This window comes from Prionailurus bengalensis, chromosome D1 (genome assembly GCF_016509475.1).
Source record: "Prionailurus bengalensis isolate Pbe53 chromosome D1, Fcat_Pben_1.1_paternal_pri, whole genome shotgun sequence".
In the NCBI taxonomy this organism is placed as follows: Eukaryota; Metazoa; Chordata; class Mammalia; order Carnivora; family Felidae; genus Prionailurus; species Prionailurus bengalensis.
The window spans coordinates 33,535,487-33,557,881 of NC_057346.1; the positions used below are offsets into that span (position 1 = coordinate 33,535,487).

Below are 22,395 nucleotides of genomic sequence, written 5' to 3' on the forward strand. Positions count from 1 at the left end.
GCTGAAGAGACTGTCTTTATTCCATTGGATATTCTTTCTTGCTTTGTAAAAGATTAGTTGGCCATATGTTTGTGGGTCCATTTCTGGGGTCTCTATTCTGTTCCATTGGTCTGAGTGTCTGTTCTTGTGCCAGTACCATACTGTTGATAATTACAGCTTTGTAGTATAGTTCGAAGTCCGGGATTATGATGCCTCCTGCTTTGGTTTTCTTTTTTAAGATTGCTTTGGCTATTCGGAGTTTTTTCTGGTTCCAAGGTCTTTTCTGGTTCCATACAAATTTTAGAATTATTTGTTCTAGCTTTGTGAAGAATGCTGGTGTTATTTTGATAGGGATTGCATTGAATATGTAGATTGCTTTGGGTAGTATCAACATTTAACAATATTTGTTCTTCCTATCCAGGAGCATGGAATCTTTTTTTCATTTTTTTTTTGTGTCTTCTTCAATTTCTTTCATAAGATTTCTATAGTTTTTAGTGTATAGATTTTTCAACTCTTTGGTTAGATTTGTTCCTAGGTATTTTATGGTTTTTGGTGCAACTGTAAATGGGATCGACTCCTTGATTTGTCTTTCTGTTGCTTCATTGTTGGTGTATAGGAATGGAATCAATTTCTGTGCGTTGATTTTATATCCTGCAACTTTGCTGAATTCATGAATCAGTTCTAACAGTTTTTTTTTGTGTGGAATCTTTTGGATTTTCCACGTAGAGTATCATGTCATCTGTGAAGAGTGAAAGTCTGACCTCCTCTTGGCCGATTTGGATGCCTTTTATTTCGTTATGTTGTTTGATTGCAGAGGTAAAAACTTCCAATACTATGTTGAATAACAGTGTCGAGAGTGGACATCCCTATCTTGTTCCTGACCTTAGGGAGAAACCTCTCAGTTTTTTCCCATTGAGGATGATATTAGCATTAGGTTGTTCATATATGCCTTTTATGATTTTGAGGTATCATCCTTCTATATCTACTTTCTTAAATGTTTTTATCAAGAAAGGAAGCTGTATTTTGTCAAATGCTTTCTGTGCATCTATTGAGAGGATCATATGGTTCTTGTCTTTTCTTTTATTGATATGATGAATTACATTAATTGTTTTGTGGATATTGAACTAGCCCTGCATCCCAGGTATAAATCCCACTTGGTCGTAGAGAAAAAAATTTTTAATGTATTGTTGGAGCCAGTTAGGTAAAAGCTTGTTGAGGATTTTTGCATCCATGTTCATCAGGGAAATTGGTCTATAGTTCTTCTTTTCAGTGGGGTCTCTGTCTGGTTTTGGTACCAAGGTAATGCTGGTTTCATGGAATGAGTTTGGAAGTTTTCCTTCCATTTCCTTCCATTTCCTTCCATTTCCTTCCATTTTCCTTCCATTTCCAGCTTCTAGAGAATAGGTGTTAACTCTTCCTTAAATGTTTGGTACAATTCCCCTGGAAAGCCATCTGGCCCTGGACTCTAGTTTTTTGGGAGATTTTTGATTACTAATTCGATTTCCTTACTGATTATGGGTCTGTTCAAATTTTCTATTTCTTCCTGTTTCAGTTTTGGTAGTGTATATGTTTCTAGAAATTTTTCCATTTCTTCCAGATTTCCCATTTTATTGGCATATAATTTCTCATAATATTCTGTTATTATTGTTTTTATTTCTGCTGTGTTGGTTGTGATCTCTCCTCTTTCATTCTTGATTTTATTTATTTGGGTCCTTTCCTTTTTCTTTTTGATCAAACTGGCTAGTGGTTTATAAATTTTGTTAATTCTTTCAAAGAACCAGCTTATGGTTTCATTGATCTATTTTACCATTTTTTTTTATTTTGATAGCATTTATTTCTGCTCTAATCTTTATTATTTCCTGTCTTCTGCTGTTTTTGGGTTTTATTTGCTATTCTTTTTCCAGTTCTTTAAGGTGTAATGTTAGGTTGTGTATCTGAGATCTTTCTTCCTTGTTTAGGAAGGCCTGGATTACTATATACTTTCCTCTTAAGACCGCCTTTGCTGCGTCCCAGAGGTTTTCAGTTGTGGTGCGCCTTGTTTATTCTTATTCCCTCAACATTACATATTTTTGCTAGTCTATCTTAGGGATAGATATCTAGACATGTGATTGCTAGGTCAAAGGGTAAATTCATGCAAAATGGTACTACTTATTGCCAAATTCCCTTCAGTAGGGGTGTATCATTTTGTGTTTGAGAAGATTTTGAAAATAAAGTTCCCTAGTCTCTGACCTACTGAATCAGAATCCTGAGATCTGGGTTCCCAGGTGACTTAGATGAACACCTAGGTGTAGGAAGCCTGTTCTACAGGAAAATTTAAGGGCAACATTAAATTAAACCCAATTAATTGCTCACTTGATATGTACCTGTGCTATGCACTGGTGGGAGAAAGCCTAAGATAAATATAAGATAGTCTCTTTTGGAGGATCCATAGCCTAGGGAGTGGAAGAGAAACAAACATTCATAAACAAATCACTGTAAAATCATGTGATTGCTTGTATAATAAAAATGTATACATGGTGCTAAGGGAACACAAAAGATGAATAAGTGTATCTATGCAAATTGTACCTAGGATAGATTGTTACAGACTGTTCCAAATAAAAGCATAATTATGCACTTAACAAACTTCTTTCAAAACTCATTTGGTAAAGTCTCCTTTCTTGAGAAGAAATAAATCATGAGTCTAATTCTAAATGTATTCCATTTGTTAATTCTTCTTTGGTTTATTCTTTGATGTGGCTTCCACTTTTTGAATTGGAACTACCATGGACATCTATGGAGATTTTTGAACCTAAAATTGTAACATAAAGTACTAAGAAAGTACTAACATTGTGATATTTTCAGCATAAAAACACTACCATAATCATGATCATACTGTGGTGTGAATGAAATAAATAATGCCATTCATGTATCTCACAGGACAGAAGATAAAAGTCAATAAAAAGAGAATTATTTATTAAAAAGATCTAGTGTTACAAGAACAGTACACAGAACTATTATCTGACTGTGCCTTCCACATGATATATACCATTATATATAGTATATATACAGATTGTATACAATATATTTAACGGTTTGACATGGAGTCCACAGTACCTTATTTTGGGTATGCAAAACATTTACTTTCATGAAATTTTTATTTATGAAGTGTTTTTTCCTTCATAGTTCAACTGTCATTATACAAAAATACAGTCTCTTTAGTGACTTAAGACTGTGCGGTTATTATCCCATCCAAGAAAAAGCTCACTCAGTACTGCAGCTGAAAAATAATGTACCTTGATAAGGAATGCTGTTCTGTTTTCTACAAAGTAACAAGTATGTAATACAGAAAAACATAACATAAACATTTAAAACCTGTGTTTTTTATAGTTTATGATGCAAAATACATATTCTTTGCAGGTTGAGTAAAAACATCCCTTATCTCCAATTCCTGTAAGAATACATCAGACATTCTACTTGTAAATATTCTATCAGATGTGTACCATCCATCAGCTAGTTGAAAACATTGGTTAATTTTAATTTGCCACAAACTGACATATTTTACTGGACTTCATTTTATAAGAGTTTCAGTAATAACTTAATTCTTAAAGTTCTTCACTAAATCTAGTATAAAACATCACAGAAAATAAAGAAAATTATTTGATTAATCAATATGGAATAGAAATTATTGCCCATTCTCTTATATTCTTGCTGCATCTTTTTTTTTCAGATGCAAAATTTGTTCCTGCAAGCTACACTATATTCATGAGAGTTATATCTTTATATTTTTACTTGCTAAACAGTTTGCATTCCTCTATTTGCAAAGTCCAGCCTGTCCCACTCCATAGGGGTACTGAAAGAAGGCCACTTGGTTGTTATAATTCACAGGCTTTAATATTCACCATCTTTAGTCATTTACTGTAGTAATCAGTTAACTAAAATAGTCTTGTAAATCACTTGTTTGTTTAGGGGTGTCTTGGATATAATTCCCCCCCCCCAAAGAGAATGAGTAAGCAACTTAAATAGTTGTGCTATGGCTCTGAACCCAATCTTTTAGGATGTTCAAAACAACAATTCCAATATATTCTGATTCTGTAAAGATTAACCTCTAGAGCCAGCAGTGTGAACTTAGTAATGCTTCATTTTGCTTGCTGTTAAGGATGGTACAAACAGAATTAACAGGCTTAGATTTTATAAAATAAAAGAAACTACTTTTCTTTTATATTAACATCATCTGCAAAACTAGTTTCTTCAAGCTCTTTTTTTGGCATTTGACTTTGCAATAACTATCCCTTCAGGCATCTTCTTGGGTATTAGGTGAACTGTGGCATATTCTTATATCAGTTGGAACTTCTATATGATTATCATCAAGTAGAAAACTTTCACTACAATTTCAAACTCTCTAGGGTCACTTCCATTCAAGGTAACTCCCCAAAATTGCAAATGGGGATGATTTCCCAAGCAGTGTATGGCTAGTTAGACTAGCTGAGCCCTTATACTGAGGCCGTATTTCCACAGCTTAATTCAAAGATCAATTTATTCAAGATGTTCTTTTTATTTTAGTAGTTGCTAATATTTTATAAGTGGTATGTGATGCATGGAAGTATATTAAAAATAAAAATTTATTTGTTACGCTTGAACCACTTTAATCCACAGACTATCTGTATGCATAATTATTTGCACAACAAATTTTGATTGTCCTTAAAATTGGTGACAATTAGAAGAAAGCCCTGGACCTAATTCAACATCTGTTTTGGCAATAGGTAGGGAAATGGGAAAGCTGTGTCCTGTATTCATTTTTTTTTTCAAGTTAGCACCTTTGGCAGCATATTAGTGTCTGCCGTTTTTAGTGACCATATTTGTGCGTGTGACTTTAATCTTTTTTGTAACTAAAATAAACACTATATTTGCAGCTGGATAACATAGTAATTAATGAAAAACAATAGCACTTAAATTCATTTGGGATCACTTTCTATTTACCTTGCGCTAATGTAAATGGCTTATTCCCTACCCTAATAATTTGCCCTACGGATGCATATAGAATAGCATATTGACAAATTTTGCTATTTTTCTATGCAGTAACAAATAATTTTTTGAGAAAATTTTTGTGTACTTATCCTATAATGGATCACACAGCTGAGTTATTTTTTTCATATCTTCTACCAGTTTGTCAATTGGGGTAGTTAGCCAAAGGAAAAATGATAGTTGCAGAGTCTTCAGCAAACTTTTCATTCTCAGTTGTTTTTTTTTTTTTGTATTTGTATTTGAAACAGATCTGCTAGAGACCACTTAATTAACAAATGGATGGCACACATTCAGGATCATCAGATATAAAATCAAATTCCAACATATTAAAAAAGTAAAGAATACATTTGACAGAAATTACTTTTACTTACAAAAAAAATCATTACATACAATCTGCATATTTTTATTGGACCAAGAACTGTCCTCTCCATTTACAAAATCAAAGAGAAACCTGATGGATAAGTCGTATTCCCCCCAACCTCTTGTAAGTGCACCATGTGCAGTCCCAAAATTTTAAAGCTCATCTCAGGGTCCTGGGTCTCCACTTACACTATACTCTATTCACCGCTATTTTCACGCTAAAGCAAAGCAAAGCAAATTAAGCTGCAGTTTTCACCAAGAGGTTGAGGGAATCATCAATGCCAAGAGTAATGTTACCGATGATGAAGATGGAGAGAGTGTGTGGAGGGTCGATTGAGCACTAGTGATTTTCCCACCTGTGAAAATAGAGAAGCATTAAGTGGAGCAAATTATTTTGGTTTTGCTTGAGCTAGGAAAGAATTGTTTTTAGGTATGTAATACTAATGAGTGCAACATGGGTTTGTTTCTAATGAAGGTGTGCTTATAAAATAAAGGTTTCCCAAAAATTACATGAAAGGTAGAATTATATATGGAATACTGTGATAAATGGCTATGTCAAATAAAAAAAATCTAATCAGGAAATTTAGTGTAATTTTCACCAATGATGTAAATTTCACTGATGGGAAACATCCCAAATTCCAGGTGTGAATTATAAAACAATTTCTACAGTACATTGTTCAGAAAAGGGAACAAGAATAATTAGCAAAAGTTTGTGGCAAAAAGAATTCCTAATTCAATTACTTCAGTCAATTTTTGAATTTAGTAATAAAATTATTTAATTTATTATACTCATAGCTTATTCATTTATTTAACTGTTTAAGTTGACCAGGCTTAAATTTTAGATTTTCATACCTAACTTGGCAAAGGAGAGCCATCTTTCGTCACTCTTCCCTACATCCAGTAGAAATTCTTCCATCTTGAGACCAAATTATTGTATGCAGTTAATGAATTAGGGGGGTTGGCTGTTAGATTAAACTTACTGATTTGAATTGATTAGTTTGAAGTAGTTTAGGTAATGCCACATAACTAAGCTCCACATAAACTAAATGTTACCCTTAGATTTAACTTTACTAATGGTTCCTCAAGTCAGAAGTCTGAAGTATCATCATCATGATTGATATTTAATGAATGCTTGCTATATGCAATGTGCTGTACTGAGCTCTTTACACATATTATCTTGTTCGATCCTTATGACGTACCTATGCAGTAAGTATTGTTTTTATCCCCCTGTTGCAGTTGAGGGAACTGGAGCTTAGATAATAGAACTTGCTTGAAGTCACTGAGCTGGGATTAGTGGAAACAGATGCTCTTATGTATTGTCTCTCTTAAAATAATGACTGGCCTTGACCTTGATTGAGACCTTAATGATAGATTAATAATAAAATAAATGTATCATTCAATTTTTGGAATCATCCTTCTGTCAAGTTATCTTCTCTGGCCAGAGTTGAGTGTTAATGGGATCTGGTTATAATTTTTGTTATGGAAATAGTATCTAATTTTCCCCAGATGTTTACTTAAGAGCTGAGGAATCATTTGTTTGGTAACACACACACACACACACACACACACACACACAAAGCAGCAGCAGCAAATCTTTACTTTGAAAATTTTTACAGCTAAGGTGCTAATGAAACTATTAATCAACATAGAGAATGTTACATGTAGTTCAACTTGTACAAAAGAGGTTATTAGGAAGTGCACAGCTACATGTGAGCTATAAGAAAGGCATAAGGAGAAAGCTTCACTGGAGTGATATGCATGCTTAATAATAAAAGCTGTGAAAATAGTTTTTTCTTTTTTTTTTTTTGAGAGTGACTGAGTCCTTGTCAAATCCACTAACATGATACTTTTACAAAAACATCTCACTTTCAGAATGCTAAGTGGGGACTATATCTCAAATTTCACATAGACTCCACAAAGAAAAAACATTATTTTAGTATAGCAAATCAAAACAAAATACAAACAACTACACTGAATTATGTCTTAGTCCCAACTGCAAAATCAATAGCTTTTTCACTTGAGCAAGTCCTTGAACTTCTTGGAGCTTTTGGTTTTTTGAAAATGATAAGAAAGAAACCAATTGTTGCTTATGGGTCTGTGATAGACAATGTTATGTTTTCACTTCATTAAAACTCAGAAACGTGTTGCACTAGCCATATCGTTTTAACTAAAACATAAAAGTTGACAATTTGTTTTTCATGGAATAGAAGTTACAGTACAATGGGAGAATCAAGGTCTTTAATAAGTACTCTCAAACTTGGGGCTGATATTGTCCAGATGACACTTTACACTCTGTCTTAGAGTTGAAAAGAATCTTGGGGATTTGGAGAATAATAAAATACTTAGAAGTTTGTTAAAAGGATAAGATAATATATAGAAAACACCTAGCATAATGCCAAGAATATGATCAAGGGTCAGTAAATGCTCATTGTATTGTTGTTTTTAGAAATTTGAGACTTATGAAGCAAATAAAGAAGAGAGTTGTCATCTTTTTCATTTTGTGGAAATAATCTGTCAAGGTGCTCTTGAAAATTTATACTCACATATGAACAGTTCAATTGTGAACTAATCAGTGTGGAGACATTATTACCTTTCTTGCTCTTGAAACTATACTTTTATAAATGAATCATAAAGTGTATTAAGTTTTTGTGGGGCCACAATATATTTAAATTCTTAGGCCTTTTCACCTGAATTTCTGAAAAGTGTCAGATTTCCTATATCTTGTGTTTTTTATTTTTAACATTTCATTTTGAAATAATTTTAGATGTGTCAAAAAGCTATAAAAATAGAACAAAGAATTCATCCAGATTCCTTAAATGTTTGTTTCATCATTGTTGCTTTATTATTTTCTCTATAAATATATACATTTTCCTGAGCCATTTGAAAGTAAGTTGCAGACATGATGTACCTTTCACCCTAAATACTTTAATGCATAGTTCCTAAAAATAAGACATTTTCTTATATAGCCACAGAATTTTTTAAAAGAGGAAATTAATTTATATATATATATATAATGTAATCTATAGACATTATTCAAATTTTATCAATTGTCCCAATAATATCCTTTATCTCATCTTGTATTTTTTAAATGTTTATTTATTTATTTTGAGAGAGAGAGAGAAAGAGCGAGAAAGGGAGAGAGAGAGAAAGAGCTGGGGAGGGACAGGGGAAGAGAGAGGGAGAGAGAGAATCCCAGGCAGCCTGCACAATCAGCACGAGGCCCAACACAGGGCTGGATCTCACAACGTGTGAGATCATAATCTGAGCGAAAATCAAGAGTTGGACATTAAACCAACTGAGGCACCCAGGTGCCCCTCATCTTGTATTTTTATGTAAGAGTTTACTTATCAAATATGTCAATTTTTTTTTTCCTCAAAGTTTCATTCTAATTATTTTCTTCCCTATATTTGCCTTCTACCTCATTTATTTTTATTATTTTTCTACCTCATTTTTTGGCATCAAAAAAATTCATATATAATGCCTTTGTCTTAATCCAAATTGATAAATATGTTGAATACAATGAAGCCACATACAGAGTCCTATAGGATATCACTGGATACCTCCCTTTGGGCTTACAATTCTGCTTGAGAATGATAATAAATAATGTTCATAATTTCCCATTAATTAAATGCACATTACATATTTTTATTCAAGGACTTAATGAAAATTGTCTAATATTTTCTTAATGAGAGATTTGCATACTTTATTAAATCTTTTGTTTCCTTTTTTGACTACATCAATGAAATGGTTATTCATTACCAAATTTGTAAAGTTTTTGTCCTATAATTCCTTTGCTGATGTAATAATGATGGTAGTGGTAAAGAGGTAAAGATATGTGGCCTTGGAGACAACCATACCTGGGTCCAAATCCTGGTTCTTCCACTTAGATCTTAGGCAAGTTACTTAAAATTTCTCTGTAAAATATTAATAATGCCATCTACTTCATATAATTGTTACTAAGACTGAATAAGATGATGTATTTAAAGGAGTTATGATCATGCCTAACACATAATAAAGGCTCAGTAAAAGCTGGAAATTATTAATATTGTTAATAATAACAATGAGTCACAAATAAATTCTGGAAATCTAATGTACAGTTAATAATACTGTAGTATATACTTGAAAGTTGCTAAGGGAGTAAAATTTAAATGTTCTCACTACAAAAATAAATGGCAGTTATATGAGGTGATGAAGGTGTTAGTTAGATAATGCTATGGTGGTAATAAATTTGCAATGTATAAGTGTATCAAATCAACAAGTTGTATACCTTAAACCTACAAAATTTTATGTATGAATTATATCTCAGTAAAGCTGACAAAGTAATACAAAAATAATACACAATAGAATTTACAATTTATTTTGAAATCAATAAACATGATCAAAGTTTAATTTTAAGAAGAATTTCCTTTAAACTTTCCTGTACCTCATTCTCCATTATCTAATGATAAAGGTGACCAAGATAATAGAAAAATGAGTATGTTAAAATAGTGCAATGGCAGTTTAAAAGCAATATTGCAGGGGCACCTAGGTGGCTCAGTCAGTTAAGTCCCAGGTCATGATCTCACGGTTCATGAGTTAAAGCCCTGTGTTGTGCTCTGTGCTGATCTGTGCTGACAGCTCGGAGCCTGGACCCTGCTTCAGATTCTGTCTCTCCCCTCTCTCTGCCCCTCCTCTGCTCATGCTCATGCTTATACTCTGTCTTTGTCTCTCTCTCTCTCTCAAAAATAAATAAACATTTAAAAAAATATTGCAAAGTTGAAATAGCCAGCAGGTGCTGCTTGAGACCATGATAGGCAAGGAAATTTCACAAATAAGCACATTCTAATGAAAAGATCAACCCCTTTCTAGATTTTTAGAAATTCTGCACTTATGGACATACTACCATGGTTTGTATTAATTGGAGGATGGTATGGAAATCAGAGTGAGAAATGAGACCCTTCATGTGAACCATGCAATTCATCATATTAATTTTGGTGAGGCTTACACTATTTGTTGGTAGTCATCAAATTAAGCCTATTATGTCAATCAAAACATACCTGAATAAGATGGCACCCTGATTTGGGAACTAGCCGTTCCATCCCCTCCTTCACTGTATGCTCGAACTTCAATAATATAGACTCCAGCATCAGGGAGTGGTACTACTGCTTGAGGTTTCTGTGTTTCAATAACTTGACTGTTGCTGTGCCCCTCTTGCCTGTAAAAAACCTGGAAATAATAGCAGAGGTTTAAACATTTGCTATTCAGTTGAGGATTCCAAATGTTTATTGACTGACTACTGTATGTCACATTTTGAGCAGAGGGAGCTTACATCTTTGACAGATATGTAAGCAAATATAATGCATGTGCTATGTGCAGCATTGGAAGTGTAAAAAGATGCTATGAAAATATAGAAGAGAGAATTTAATTCTGTCTGTGGGTTAGGAAACACATTTTAGAGGAGGAGATGCCTGAACTAAGTATGTGAAGATAAATAGAGTTCACCAGTTGGAGAAAAGGATGAGAATTCTAGGAAAAGATAAGAGAAGATTAAAAAATACACCCAAGCAGTACAAAACCATAGCATTAGGTATGGAATAAACAGAAGATATATGGAGATGGTGATATTGAGACTAGGGCAGTAGGTAGTGAGGGAGCATATCACTCAAAGTCTTTTACTCTTGGTTATTGAAATGGATAGTATCCCGAGTGAGTACTCACAGCTGTCCTCTTCAATTGAAAGGACTAAAGTGATAATTTCTTAAACGCATCAATAATAAATCCTTAACAATGTAAGAAATGGCTGGAAGTTAACATTTTAGTGTTTTTACTTTTACTTTTGTTGTTGTTTGCTTTTCTGTGAACTGGCATTTGGATACTTTGGCCGGTAGAGGGAAGGCTTTTTCAACAGCTGTCCGTGGTGTTAGAATAGAACATGTATTCATGGAAGTTTCAGAATTACAAATTAGGACATAGAATTATCCCATGTTTACATTTTAGGAAGCAAAGAACACAGGAGTTATGCAATTTATACAAGATCATGTGGCTAGTTAGGGAAAATATTGCATTGGAAGGTTAGTGTTCTGATGATCAGTTAAGAGCTGTTTCAGAGCTATATTATATTGTATGTACTTACAGATCCCAATTCAAAACAATCTCCTACAAACAAAACAAAGCAAAACAAAACAAAACAAAACAAAACAAAACAAAACACAATCTCCATATTCCTGTCTGGGAAAATTTGGGCAAGTTACTAATCTTTCTAAACCTCGAGTGCCTCTAGTATATAATAAAGATAATAATTTTTCTTTCATGGCTTTGTTAGGAGAATGAAATGGGAGAATTCATATAAAATGCCCATCATAGGACCTGGTGCATGGCAAGCTTAATAAGAGAAAGCTACTTCTGTTGCCATTATTGTTCTTTGTCAGTGGTCAGTATTTCAATTGCATCATAAAAGATGGACTGTCTTAGGAAGTTAGACAAAAAATGTATGCTTTTTTTCCTTCTAAAAATATGTTTTGCACTTGAACCAATGTACATAGAGGGGAATAAACTTTAGCAGAACAATATTGATATATATTGAAGTCTGCCTGCATCTGATTCTCCCCTTTGCATTCTGGTAATATATGGCCCCTCAATTTCATTTCCTTTATCTTTCACAGATTTAAGTTTACTTCAGGGTTTCAGGAGAGAAGTAACTTCTCTTGAAAAGTATATAACCTGTGCAATAATTGTATGTACTGAAATACTTATAGGGAAGGAAGTCATAGCCTCAGCGTAGCTTCAGAATGATAGGAGTATCATCAAATATTTATTGGGCGTATCATGTGGGCCAGGAACAGTGCTATGTATCGGAGATTCATAAGAGAACAAGACCACATCGTTCCTGCTCTCATGGCACTTACAGTATAACAGCAGAGACAGATATCAATGCAATGAAGTGTGATATATACTGCAATAGGAACTGTGTTTAGTGAGATAGCAATGCACAGCATGGGTACTTGGTCAAGACTTGAGGAATCAGAAACATTTCTCAGAGCATGCCCATAGCAGGTTATTTCGGCTTAAAAAATTATAATTGTGTCAGAATTTAGGTTTCTCATTTTGACTGTAGCAGTGTAATGAATTAGAATTCTAATCATCCACATGAGGTAATTAGAAAGCAAATTTATGGCAATGGGAAAGTATGTAAATTGGTGGGGATTGGCAAGGGAGTGACTGTTTTAGAGGACATTTTTGTTATGGTTCAATAAATTACAATTCTTATGACAAAGAAAAATGCAGCTAGTAATGCATATCTAATGCTTCTGTAAAATCCAGAGTTGAAAAAAAAATTTGTGGATCAGTTGAGATTTAGAGACAAAAGGTAAACGCAGGAAAAATGTCAGTTAATGGTAGCAAAAGGAGTTTGAAATTAAATGTGGCTTTTACCAATACATCCAGGGAGATGTGATGCTATGAGACAGTAAGTGGGTATACTAAGTGAAAAGATACATTAAATTAATGATTAGTCTTAGATACTTTAGAGAATCTTGGCTTATTTTAAAATCCTGATTTAGAAAAGATGAATTAGAATGAGGAATGTGTGAATTAGCTAAGGAGTTAAGTCAAGGCTAAGTCAAGACATGTCAGAAATAGTTATTGACAATAAGGAGGCCAGAGAATACTTTGCGAATCTGGACATTTACAGAATGGCAGTTACCATGGCAGCTATCTTTAGGCATAAAGGAAAGTGTATTTTCAAGACTATTCTCAAATTCTCCTTAACAGCTGGGAGGAGTGAGTTATTCAAAGAAGTAATTCTAAACAAAAAAAATTAAAGCTGTACTGCTATTTTGAAAGGCATGGTCTGGAAATGGCTAGTCCATATGTCTGATGCTAACAGAATAATGGCATGAGTATGCTTAAAGATATAACAACAAATTTTGCTGGTTTTACTATAAGTGCCCCCTGAGAAGGATGGATCCAATTAAAAGGAGGGCCTATTCAGCAGCTGAGCATCTTGGGAATAGTCAATGGGGACAGCTGCTCTTCATAATAGAGGGCAAGGAATCTGGAGCTCTAGTAGAAAGAGGAGGGTGGGGACAAGTCAGCAAAATGGTAGAAGCAAGATGAAAAAAGTTGGCAAGCACAAGTCCCAGTAAGAAGCCACTGACTGGAGTATAGCCAGATGCACTTTCAAGAACAGGACTTCCTATGGACAATTTTCAGATCCTTGCATCTAAGGTGTGCTTTTCACTCTGCCTGCTCCCGCCAACATTTCTATCAAGTCTGCTTTGTACATGCATATATTTAATAATATATGTCATTTCTGTTTTCATTTTAAAAATATTTTATAATGAAAAATTTCAAGCATAATTACATGTAAGAGAATTATATATGAGTCTTTTTAAATTTTGGGGTATCACAAGAAAGAGGCTGTGTCCATACATAGGGTGAATATAACATGAAGGAACAACTGCAAGATACCGGAAATCAGTGAGACTAGAATGATCATAGACATTAAGTCCCCTGAGAAGCTGGATAAATATAGAGGTTGGCTTCCTGGATAAATATAGAGGTGGGCTTCAGAATTCTGTAGGGTGTGGAATAAAATATCAATCCAAGTGTACATATATCTCAGGAGTCTGGAAGGCCTTGCTATCTAAGTTAGATAAATAAATATAAACTTCTGTTTATATTGATGGATCACATAATAACATGTAAACTTTGAGCCTGATTTTCCCTTACTCTCTTTGGCTCTGTAAATAGGCAGAAAGTAGAGGTGATGGGGGGAGATGTACGGAAAAGTAGTTGTATATCTAGGAAAGGATATTTTGTAGATGTAGACTAGAAAAATAAGACCTTATTTTTTTTGGTATGTAGCCTGAGGTCCTTGTCCTGAATTCCTTCTGAACTGCTTGCATTATTTTCTGAGTATATAAAAGTTTCTTTTGCTGGGGAAGGTAATATTTGCACAAGTGAAAGTATAGCTCCTCGGGATTTGATAATTATTTTTCCTTTCACTTGAACTTAAATCTATGTGAGAAGAATAAAGTGGAGATAAGATGGTTGTTTTACTTTATAATCTTGGTAAGCTTCTTTCAGAATATAAAGAAAAAGTTCCTCCATGCTCAAGATTATTAAGGAGAATTATGGCTGAATATGCTTTACACCACAGCTTTGTTATTGGTATTGGTATTTCTTTAGGAATGCCAGTAACAGATATGCCCAAATTAGTAAGGACTCTACATATAGACCTCACACTAGAGGAATTACAAAAATGAAATTTTCTTCTTTGAAAAGAATTTATTTGGGAAAAATACATTAAATTAGAAAAAATTATTTGAAAATTTTGCTCCATTTTCCTGATCACTTATACATAATATATTAATAATATAGGTTATTATTTCTGAATTTGAAAATGTAAAGACAAGAAAATAAAATAATAATAATAATTGACCTGAAGAAGTCCTAAATACACAAATAAATGCCCAAATTTGATTCAACTTTTCAAATGGAGATTTATTTGAATGATAATAATGAGTGACATTATTTTGTAGCCATATCTGGAATTCCCCAATTTTCTTCTGGTTCTTCAAGCTTGTATTTCTCTTAGTTTTAAATGAAAAACTGTGATGTCTTGAAACTATTACTGTCAAATCTGGGCTTGTTAAACAAAATCTCAGGAAGTTCAGGATATCTTGGATGATCTCAAAAATGCAGTAAGAAATTTCACAGCTAGGTAATACTTCATATTTATCTGAATGGATTTAATTCTAATGTGTCCCCTCTGACACAATCATATATATGGGTTGATTCTATCCTTCTTCCACTACATTCTTGGTCAAGTTTCCAATAAGATTTATGATGAGGAGACCTCCTTTTTCTTGTTAACACCTTGCACAAAATGTCTCATATAATTCTCTGTTAATGTATTAGCTTTACATATATATTCACACTTCAATTCTGAAGTTAAGTAAACAAGCCAGATACATGCTTCTTAGAAAATGGATTAGTCAAATTCCACTATTTTAACTTATTATTATTTTATTATGCTATCTTTGTGGTTTGTTTTCAAAGAATGAGTTAAATCTCGTATATAGTATCCTAACTATAAGTAAAAAAAAATGAGTGTATTATTTATGGGTCAAGTCTGGAGAACAAATCTATTTTTCTCCATTTTTATCATCTTTCGATAATTTTCAAAATCCGGAAAACTTTGAGCTAAAGACCTTTATGAATTCATCTGGACTTTACACTGGACTTAATACAAAAGGTGGAATATGTAATCTTTGCATTTTAAATCTAAGCATTGACTCCAAGTTGTCACAGGCTGAAACTTACGTATGTAGATACGATGCACATTTCTAGTGATGTCTTTTGGTTATAAAAGTAAAGTAACTTAGGAAAGATAAGGAGCAAAAATAAATTTACTTCTCTTTTTGATATTGGAATTTATAGTGGAAGCTTTCTCTTACCCTGTTTAGCAGGAAGTCCTCTACCTCAAATTACCTTGTGGATAGGGAAGTAGTGTGCTGACTTGTCCCTACTTTAGTTAGTCTTTGTGACTGCCATACACTAATTAGGTGGCCCACTATCGTACTGGCATTCTTGGTCCAGAGGTTAGGTCATTCTTGGTTTGGCAGTAATTTGTGGGGATGTAGTAGGAATCAAAGAGATCATTTTCCTCTGAGTTTTATGCTCAGCTTTGGCCATTCCACACTTGTGTGAACCTCCCTGCAGGGGCACAGCTCTTTAGCTGCAGTGCAGATCCTTGTCTGGACTAGAGGAGTTTTCCTCAGAGTCATACTCAGAAAAGGGGGCTACAAGCTTGTGTTCTCTGGGTTACATCGTTTAGTTTAAATTTGCAGCTATTCTTTTTTGTTAATGTTTTATTTATTTATTTATTTATTTATTTATAAAGAGAGTGCAAGCAGGAGAGGAGCAGAGAGAGAGAGGGAGACACAGACTCTGAAGCAGGCCCCAGGATCTGAGGTGTCAGCACAGAGCCCTATGCGGGCTCGAACCCAGAAACTGTGAGATCACCACCTGAGCTGAAGTCCTATGCTTACAGACTAAGCCACCCCGGTGTGCCTACTGTTTCTATTTTTTTAATGTTTATTTATTTATTTTTTTTTTTTTTAAATTTTTTTTTAACTTTTATTTATTTTTGAGACAGAGAGAGACAGAGCATGAACGGGGGAGGGGCAGAGAGAGAGGGAGATGCAGAATCGGAAGCAGGCTCCAGGCTCTGAGCCATCAGCCCAGAGCCTGACGCGGGGCTCGAACCCACGGACCGCGAGATCGTGACCTGGCTGAAGTCGGACGCTTAACCGACTGTGCCACCCAGGCGCCCCATAATGTTTATTTATTTTTGAGAGGTGGAGAGAGAGAGAGAGAGAGAGAGAGGCAGAGAGAGGGAGACAGAGGATCTGAAGAGCATCTATGCTGAAGTAGAGATCCTGATTCAGGCCTTGAACTCATGAACCATGAGATCATGACCTGAGCCGAAGTCAGACCCTAAACTGACTGAGCCACCCAGGAGTCCCTGTGCCTGCATCAGGAGGAGATTTCAGCCAGAGCTACCTGCTCTGTGAAAACTGGACTTTCCCAGGAGAATCCAGGCTCTGCATTAAGCTGCAGTCATCAGCCTAAATTCTTCTTTCCCTCATGGGGCCCTTAGTGACATTTCTGCCAATAAATCTCTCATTGGGGATTATCCTGTCGGTCAGAAATTCTAAAAATATTTAGTTGCAAAAGAACAGGCTTTGAGGTTTCACTCCATTTGTTATCAACATACTCCTCTCTTAGGGAGCAGCTGTTTCTTCTCAAGGACATAAGAGTATAACTATTTCAAGGAAATAAAAGAAAGAAAAATCCTCTGTCAATGTGTACCTACTTGTCATTAACTTACACACCTAAGATGGAACAAGCTAGTGATTCTTCCCCCAACAAGAAGGTATTCTAGGGTGACTTGTACTGTCTTCCTGTAGACAGAATGGCAAGCATTTTCAAAGATCAGTTCCTTTTGTTAAAATTTCACCTAACCAGATATTTTCCTCCAAAAATTAGAATAAATAGTAGCTATTTTTAAGTAAGCACATTCTATATGCTAATAGCTATGTACTATTTTACATAAATTATCTTATTTAACCCTTAAAACAATCCTGTGTGATATTATTTTATTTTTATTTTGCCATTTTGAAGTTAAGAAAATGAGACCCAGAGAGATCAAGCAACTTGCTCAGAGTAACACAAAAGTAACAAAAGTCTGTCTGACTCAGAAGCTAGTATTTTCCCACTATACCTAACAAATGCAAGTCCATGCTGGAAAAATACGCATCTGATATACACTCATAAGTAATTGCATACTATACTTCTAGCTGGATTAAAAAAATAGCTCACCTGCCCTCTCCCAAAAGATCAAATTCAATAGCTCTGAGAATGAGAACAGATTTCAGTGTGTGTGGTTGAGTAATGAAAGTGTCTGCAATCCACATTAATTACAGTCTGTAAGAAATAATATAATGTGTATCTTAAAATATGCTTAATGGGAATTGCCTACCTTAAAAATATATCCCATTTATAACTTCTTCAGTTGTTAGTTTCAGAGTTTTAGCACTTTATATATAAAATACTGTGTTACCCTTTCTGATGATTGAAAAGCCACATTAATGATGATTTTCAGTCTAAATATTATCATTAAAATGCTTAAAGTTTATTATATAAATAATATTCAACTAATGATTCTATATAGAGTTTAAGACAACCATCGAATCTGATGAAAAAAGAATTTTAAATTCAGCCAATTCAATACATAGACCACATATATATTTTAAAATTAGAGAAAAAGTTGTTTTTCTTTTTTTTTTCCAAAGTTGTTTTTCAAAAACAAACTAAATGTTTTTATATTCCCAGCCCTCTTGCTGGTACACTGCAGGATGACTGTATGTGAAATGTTGTGTCTATTTTGGAGCTTGCTGCCTCTCCATGGACTCTTTCTTAACCCAGAGTGCTGACCTTAGCATTTCTTCTTTTTTCTGCTAATAGTCTTTCCACTCAAATTAAGTCATCCAGTCTTTGTTATCTGCCAGAAAAGTTTGTCTACTGGGAAAGAATTCCCGGACTCTGCCCAAGTTTTGCTTGCCCTCTCACATGTGCTTCACGGAGCCATCTTCATCCTGTGTTCAAATTGTTGCTGCTTTTCCTACTTCTTCCCTTCCTGTATCTTTTGCAGTTGAAATTGATTTTGACTGCCTTGGCTTTCCCATTGGAGGGAGACTTTTTCCTACGTTATAGGTAAAAAATTATTGGGAAAAAACAGGTATGCTAATGGGTCTTTTTATGCCTTATTAACTGTACATCCTCATAATAACAGTTTTTGAGCTGAATATCTATACCAGAGAGTGAAGAAGCACACTGACCTTGTAGCCCATGACTTCAGATTCGTTGGCTAATGGTCTGACAGGTTCCCAGCCAAGAGAAAGTTGAGAACCTTGCTGTTCCCACCTGAGATTGCTAGGTGCTTGACTAGGGGCTGCAAAATAAAAAGTGAAAGTGAACTGATAAGGAGTCTTAACTACATTTCTTCACTTAAATCTTTGTATTTCAGTCTTTTCTTGTGTTTAGTAGTTGGCTGACACCATAGGCTTCTTTCCAGCTGGAGTCAGATAAGGAAGGTTTTTGCTCCAGGAGTGTCATTTTAATGGCTACTCTACTGAGCTTTTGAACCAGAATCCTTTTATTTTCTTTCTGTGTCAAAATTGCTTGGCCTTGTTTCACAGGAAGATAACCTTTATCTACTGTGAATACAAAATTTTTTTGAGCTAGATTTGGAATTCAGATCTAAGCATTGAAGCAAGACTAAGAATCAAAACTCCCCTTTAGCTCTCTTTATTATGTATCTCACATGGCTTTCAGAAATGTTAACAGATATATCCCCTTTTGTCTGAAACAAACAAAAAGCCCAGGTCACTTACGGGATTTCTTGGTGGTTGCACTCACTTCACTGCTAGGTGGCCCATATCCAGCACCATTATAAGCCCTCACTCTGAAGTGATATAAAGTATTTCCTTCTAATCCTGTTAGAATGACAGATGACTCATTTCCTCTAGTTTTGACTGTTTCTGCTGCATCTTCTTGTTCCATGTCTTTCCGATAACCGACCTGTCAACAAATTATTACATGACAGATTAACTTTGAAGTTTCTCCTATGATTGTGATTGTTTGATTTTTTTTCTTTTTTGATGTTTTCTCAAAACATTAACAGGTGTTACTAATGAGGCAAAAATCAGTCAGTCATTGCCTGATCTGTGTCTGTGTGCTTCTTAGCAGTACTCAACAGAGCCACAAAAGGTGCTATCTTCTAGCTTGGTAGCATGAATTGCTTGGAAAGAGTCAAAAACACATCCTGACATTAAGGAAAAATTATTCAAAGAAACTGAAGAAGTGCTTTTCCCTCATAAGTTATCAGAAACTTTACCTTTCAAAGCCATGGGGCTTTGAATGAATTATTTGAGAAATCGACATGAACAGTATTTCCTCCTGGGCCCCACATAAAGATGAGTCATACAAGCTGTATTTTTTTTTAACGTTTTATTTTATTTTTGAGACAAAGAGAGAGACAGAGCATGAATGGGGGAGGGTCAGAGAGAGAGGGAGACACAGAATCTGAAACAGGCCCCGGGCTATGATCTGTCAGCACAGAGCCCGACACGGGGCTCAAACTCACAGACTGTGAGATCATGACCCGAGCTGAAGTCGGACGCTCAACCGACGGAGCCACCCAGGTGCCCCTAAGCTGTATGGGTTTAATAACACTCATGGTACTTGGGAGTGGTCTAAATGTAGAGAAGTCACATTGCTAGGATCTGGGAGGGAGGCAGAAATGACCTTTCCTGACTATAAGTTTGTGGTGGCTGCTTTTGTACCAAACTTAATTTCTTTGTGACTTTGTCTTGTCTTTATATACCTAAAGCTTAACGCTGTTTCAGACCTTAGAGCATAACCATGTAGAAGTAGATAAAAGGGTAGTTTTTATTTCTCTACTTACTATGGTAAAAGTAATAGAACAGTAGTGCTTTTTTCCCCTATTCATTACTGTGGTGAAAGAAGTGGATCACTGCACCCATTTCATGCTTCTTGAAGTGCTTTGTCTACTGTAGAGGCTAGAAAGCCAAACACCATATTTTCCAGATGTTCTTTCAGCTAAGGGTGCTGCCATACATTGTGGGCAGCAAGGGGTTTGTTATTTGAAATATTCTGGAGCATGCCAAAGACTACCATTTCCATCTGTAGCCATAGGAAGTCATTATAGGCTCTCATCTCTGAGGAAAAAACATTTGAGTCGCCATATCAAATTAAAAGGTCTTTACCAGCCTAGGTGCTGGCTGAAGGCAAAGGGAATAAGAAATGAGTAGAGGAAGAAGGCAGTTATAAATTGTAACTGCAATTTTATTAAATGAAGACTATAATAGCCATACTTTCTTCCATGTACTGTTTTGTATATACATATTAAATGACTTGGGCCCCTTATTTCTTGTGATATTTTATATAGTGTTGTACATAGGTAACTTTCTAATATAGTTCATTAGAGGAAGAATAAACTTTCACCCTGACACGGACAGATTTGAATCTTGTTTGGGGAAAGGGTACATATATTTTCATTTGTAAAAGCTATATTTGTTGGGGCACCTGGGTGGCTCAGTCGGTTGTGTCTGACTTCAGCTCAAGTCATGATCTCACAGTTCGTGGGTTTGAACCACACATGGGCCACTGTGCTGACAGTACAGAGCCTGTATTGGAGTCTCTCTCTCCCTCTCTCTCTGCCCCTCCCCAGCTTGTACTCTCTCTCTAAAAAATAAATAAATAAACGTTTAAAATTTTTAAAAAGCTACATTTGTACCATATCAGTTTGGAATATGGTTGTTGCTTATTGTTACTTTTTAGGGTTGTTGAATGTGGAAAATGATGTGTATGTATGTTGAGTAACCAAAGGGATATGGTACATTAGTGTTCAACATCCATTTCCTCTCGTTCCAGTTGTCTTCCTGTACTGAAGAGGATGGAGAGCTAAAAATACTATTTTTAAGACTCCTTTGTAGTTAGGATTCAATGTGTTTTAACTTCAGCCAGTCAGATGAATATGCCTGGCATTTGAAAATAAAAGTGAGATGGAGATTGAACTTCTGCTTCTTCTTTTCTGCTGGTAAGCACATTAAGGGAGTCATTACTTATCCTCCACTCCCTGCCCCTCCAGGCAGCATTAATAAGTGATTCATTGTCTAACCATCAGCTTTGTTAGTCAAGAAGTAGGGCGCAGGATGTTTATTTCATTGGTACAAATCATAGTTGGCATGGTGGGATTCTGGAACCGGCAACAGTAGCAGAGCTCTCCAGATCACAGCCGCTTCCTGAATGTGGCACCATCCTGATTATAGAGGCTTCCTTAACCATGGTAGTGGAGTGTGCTTCTGGGGCTGGTGGCTTAAAAGACATCTTCCTTTGTGTTGATTCTATAGTTTGACTTTAAGAGTCATTCTTGGTCTTTCAAGTCACCCTGGAGTCTATTAATTTAACTTGATAAGTTAGTAAAGCATTTAATAACTATAATAAAGTACCTCTTAAACTATTTAGAGTAGTTTAGTTCTTTGGGACTAAAACTGTCTGATACATTTACACAGATCTTGTATATCTATGTATATATCTATCTCTCTATTTTTTTTAAAGCCTAAAAAGATAATTGCATTCTTATTTCTCATCCCTGTCTCTTCACAGATTTGAACTGACTGAACTTCAAATATCTGTTTGATTAAAGCTATTTGATTAAAGCTGGACTCCTCTAAAATCCTATCTTTTATATGATGATGGACTCATTATTCCCAATTCTGAGAACTAGCTTATCTTGCTTGGTGTTTGAGAATATTTTAACTGAATAAATCTAAGTTATTTTCAAACTGCAAAATTGGCTGAGATGTTGTTGGATGAGCAGACTCTTTCCTTTCCAGTGGTATATCTGATTCTTGCTTTTCTATTTTAATTTACTTTAATTGGGTAGATTATTTTAAATTGATTAAATATACGTACTTGAGGGAG

The 22,395-nt window shown here is 34.9% G+C and overlaps 1 protein-coding gene across 1 annotated transcript in view; it reads right to left on the reverse strand.

Moving 5' to 3' along the window:
- Positions 1-2,904: 2,904 nt before the first annotated feature.
- Positions 2,905-22,395, reverse strand: part of CNTN5 (contactin 5) — a 1,382,461-nt gene continuing 1,362,970 nt past the window's right edge. The window contains exons 22-25 of the mRNA XM_043579878.1: positions 19,281-19,467; positions 18,726-18,838; positions 10,377-10,545; positions 2,905-5,696 (exon numbers count right to left, since the gene is read on the reverse strand). Of these exons, the coding sequence (XP_043435813.1) occupies positions 5,593-5,696; positions 10,377-10,545; positions 18,726-18,838; positions 19,281-19,467 (573 nt within the window). The 3' untranslated portion in view covers positions 2,905-5,592. The remainder of the gene's footprint in view (positions 5,697-10,376; positions 10,546-18,725; positions 18,839-19,280; positions 19,468-22,395) is intronic.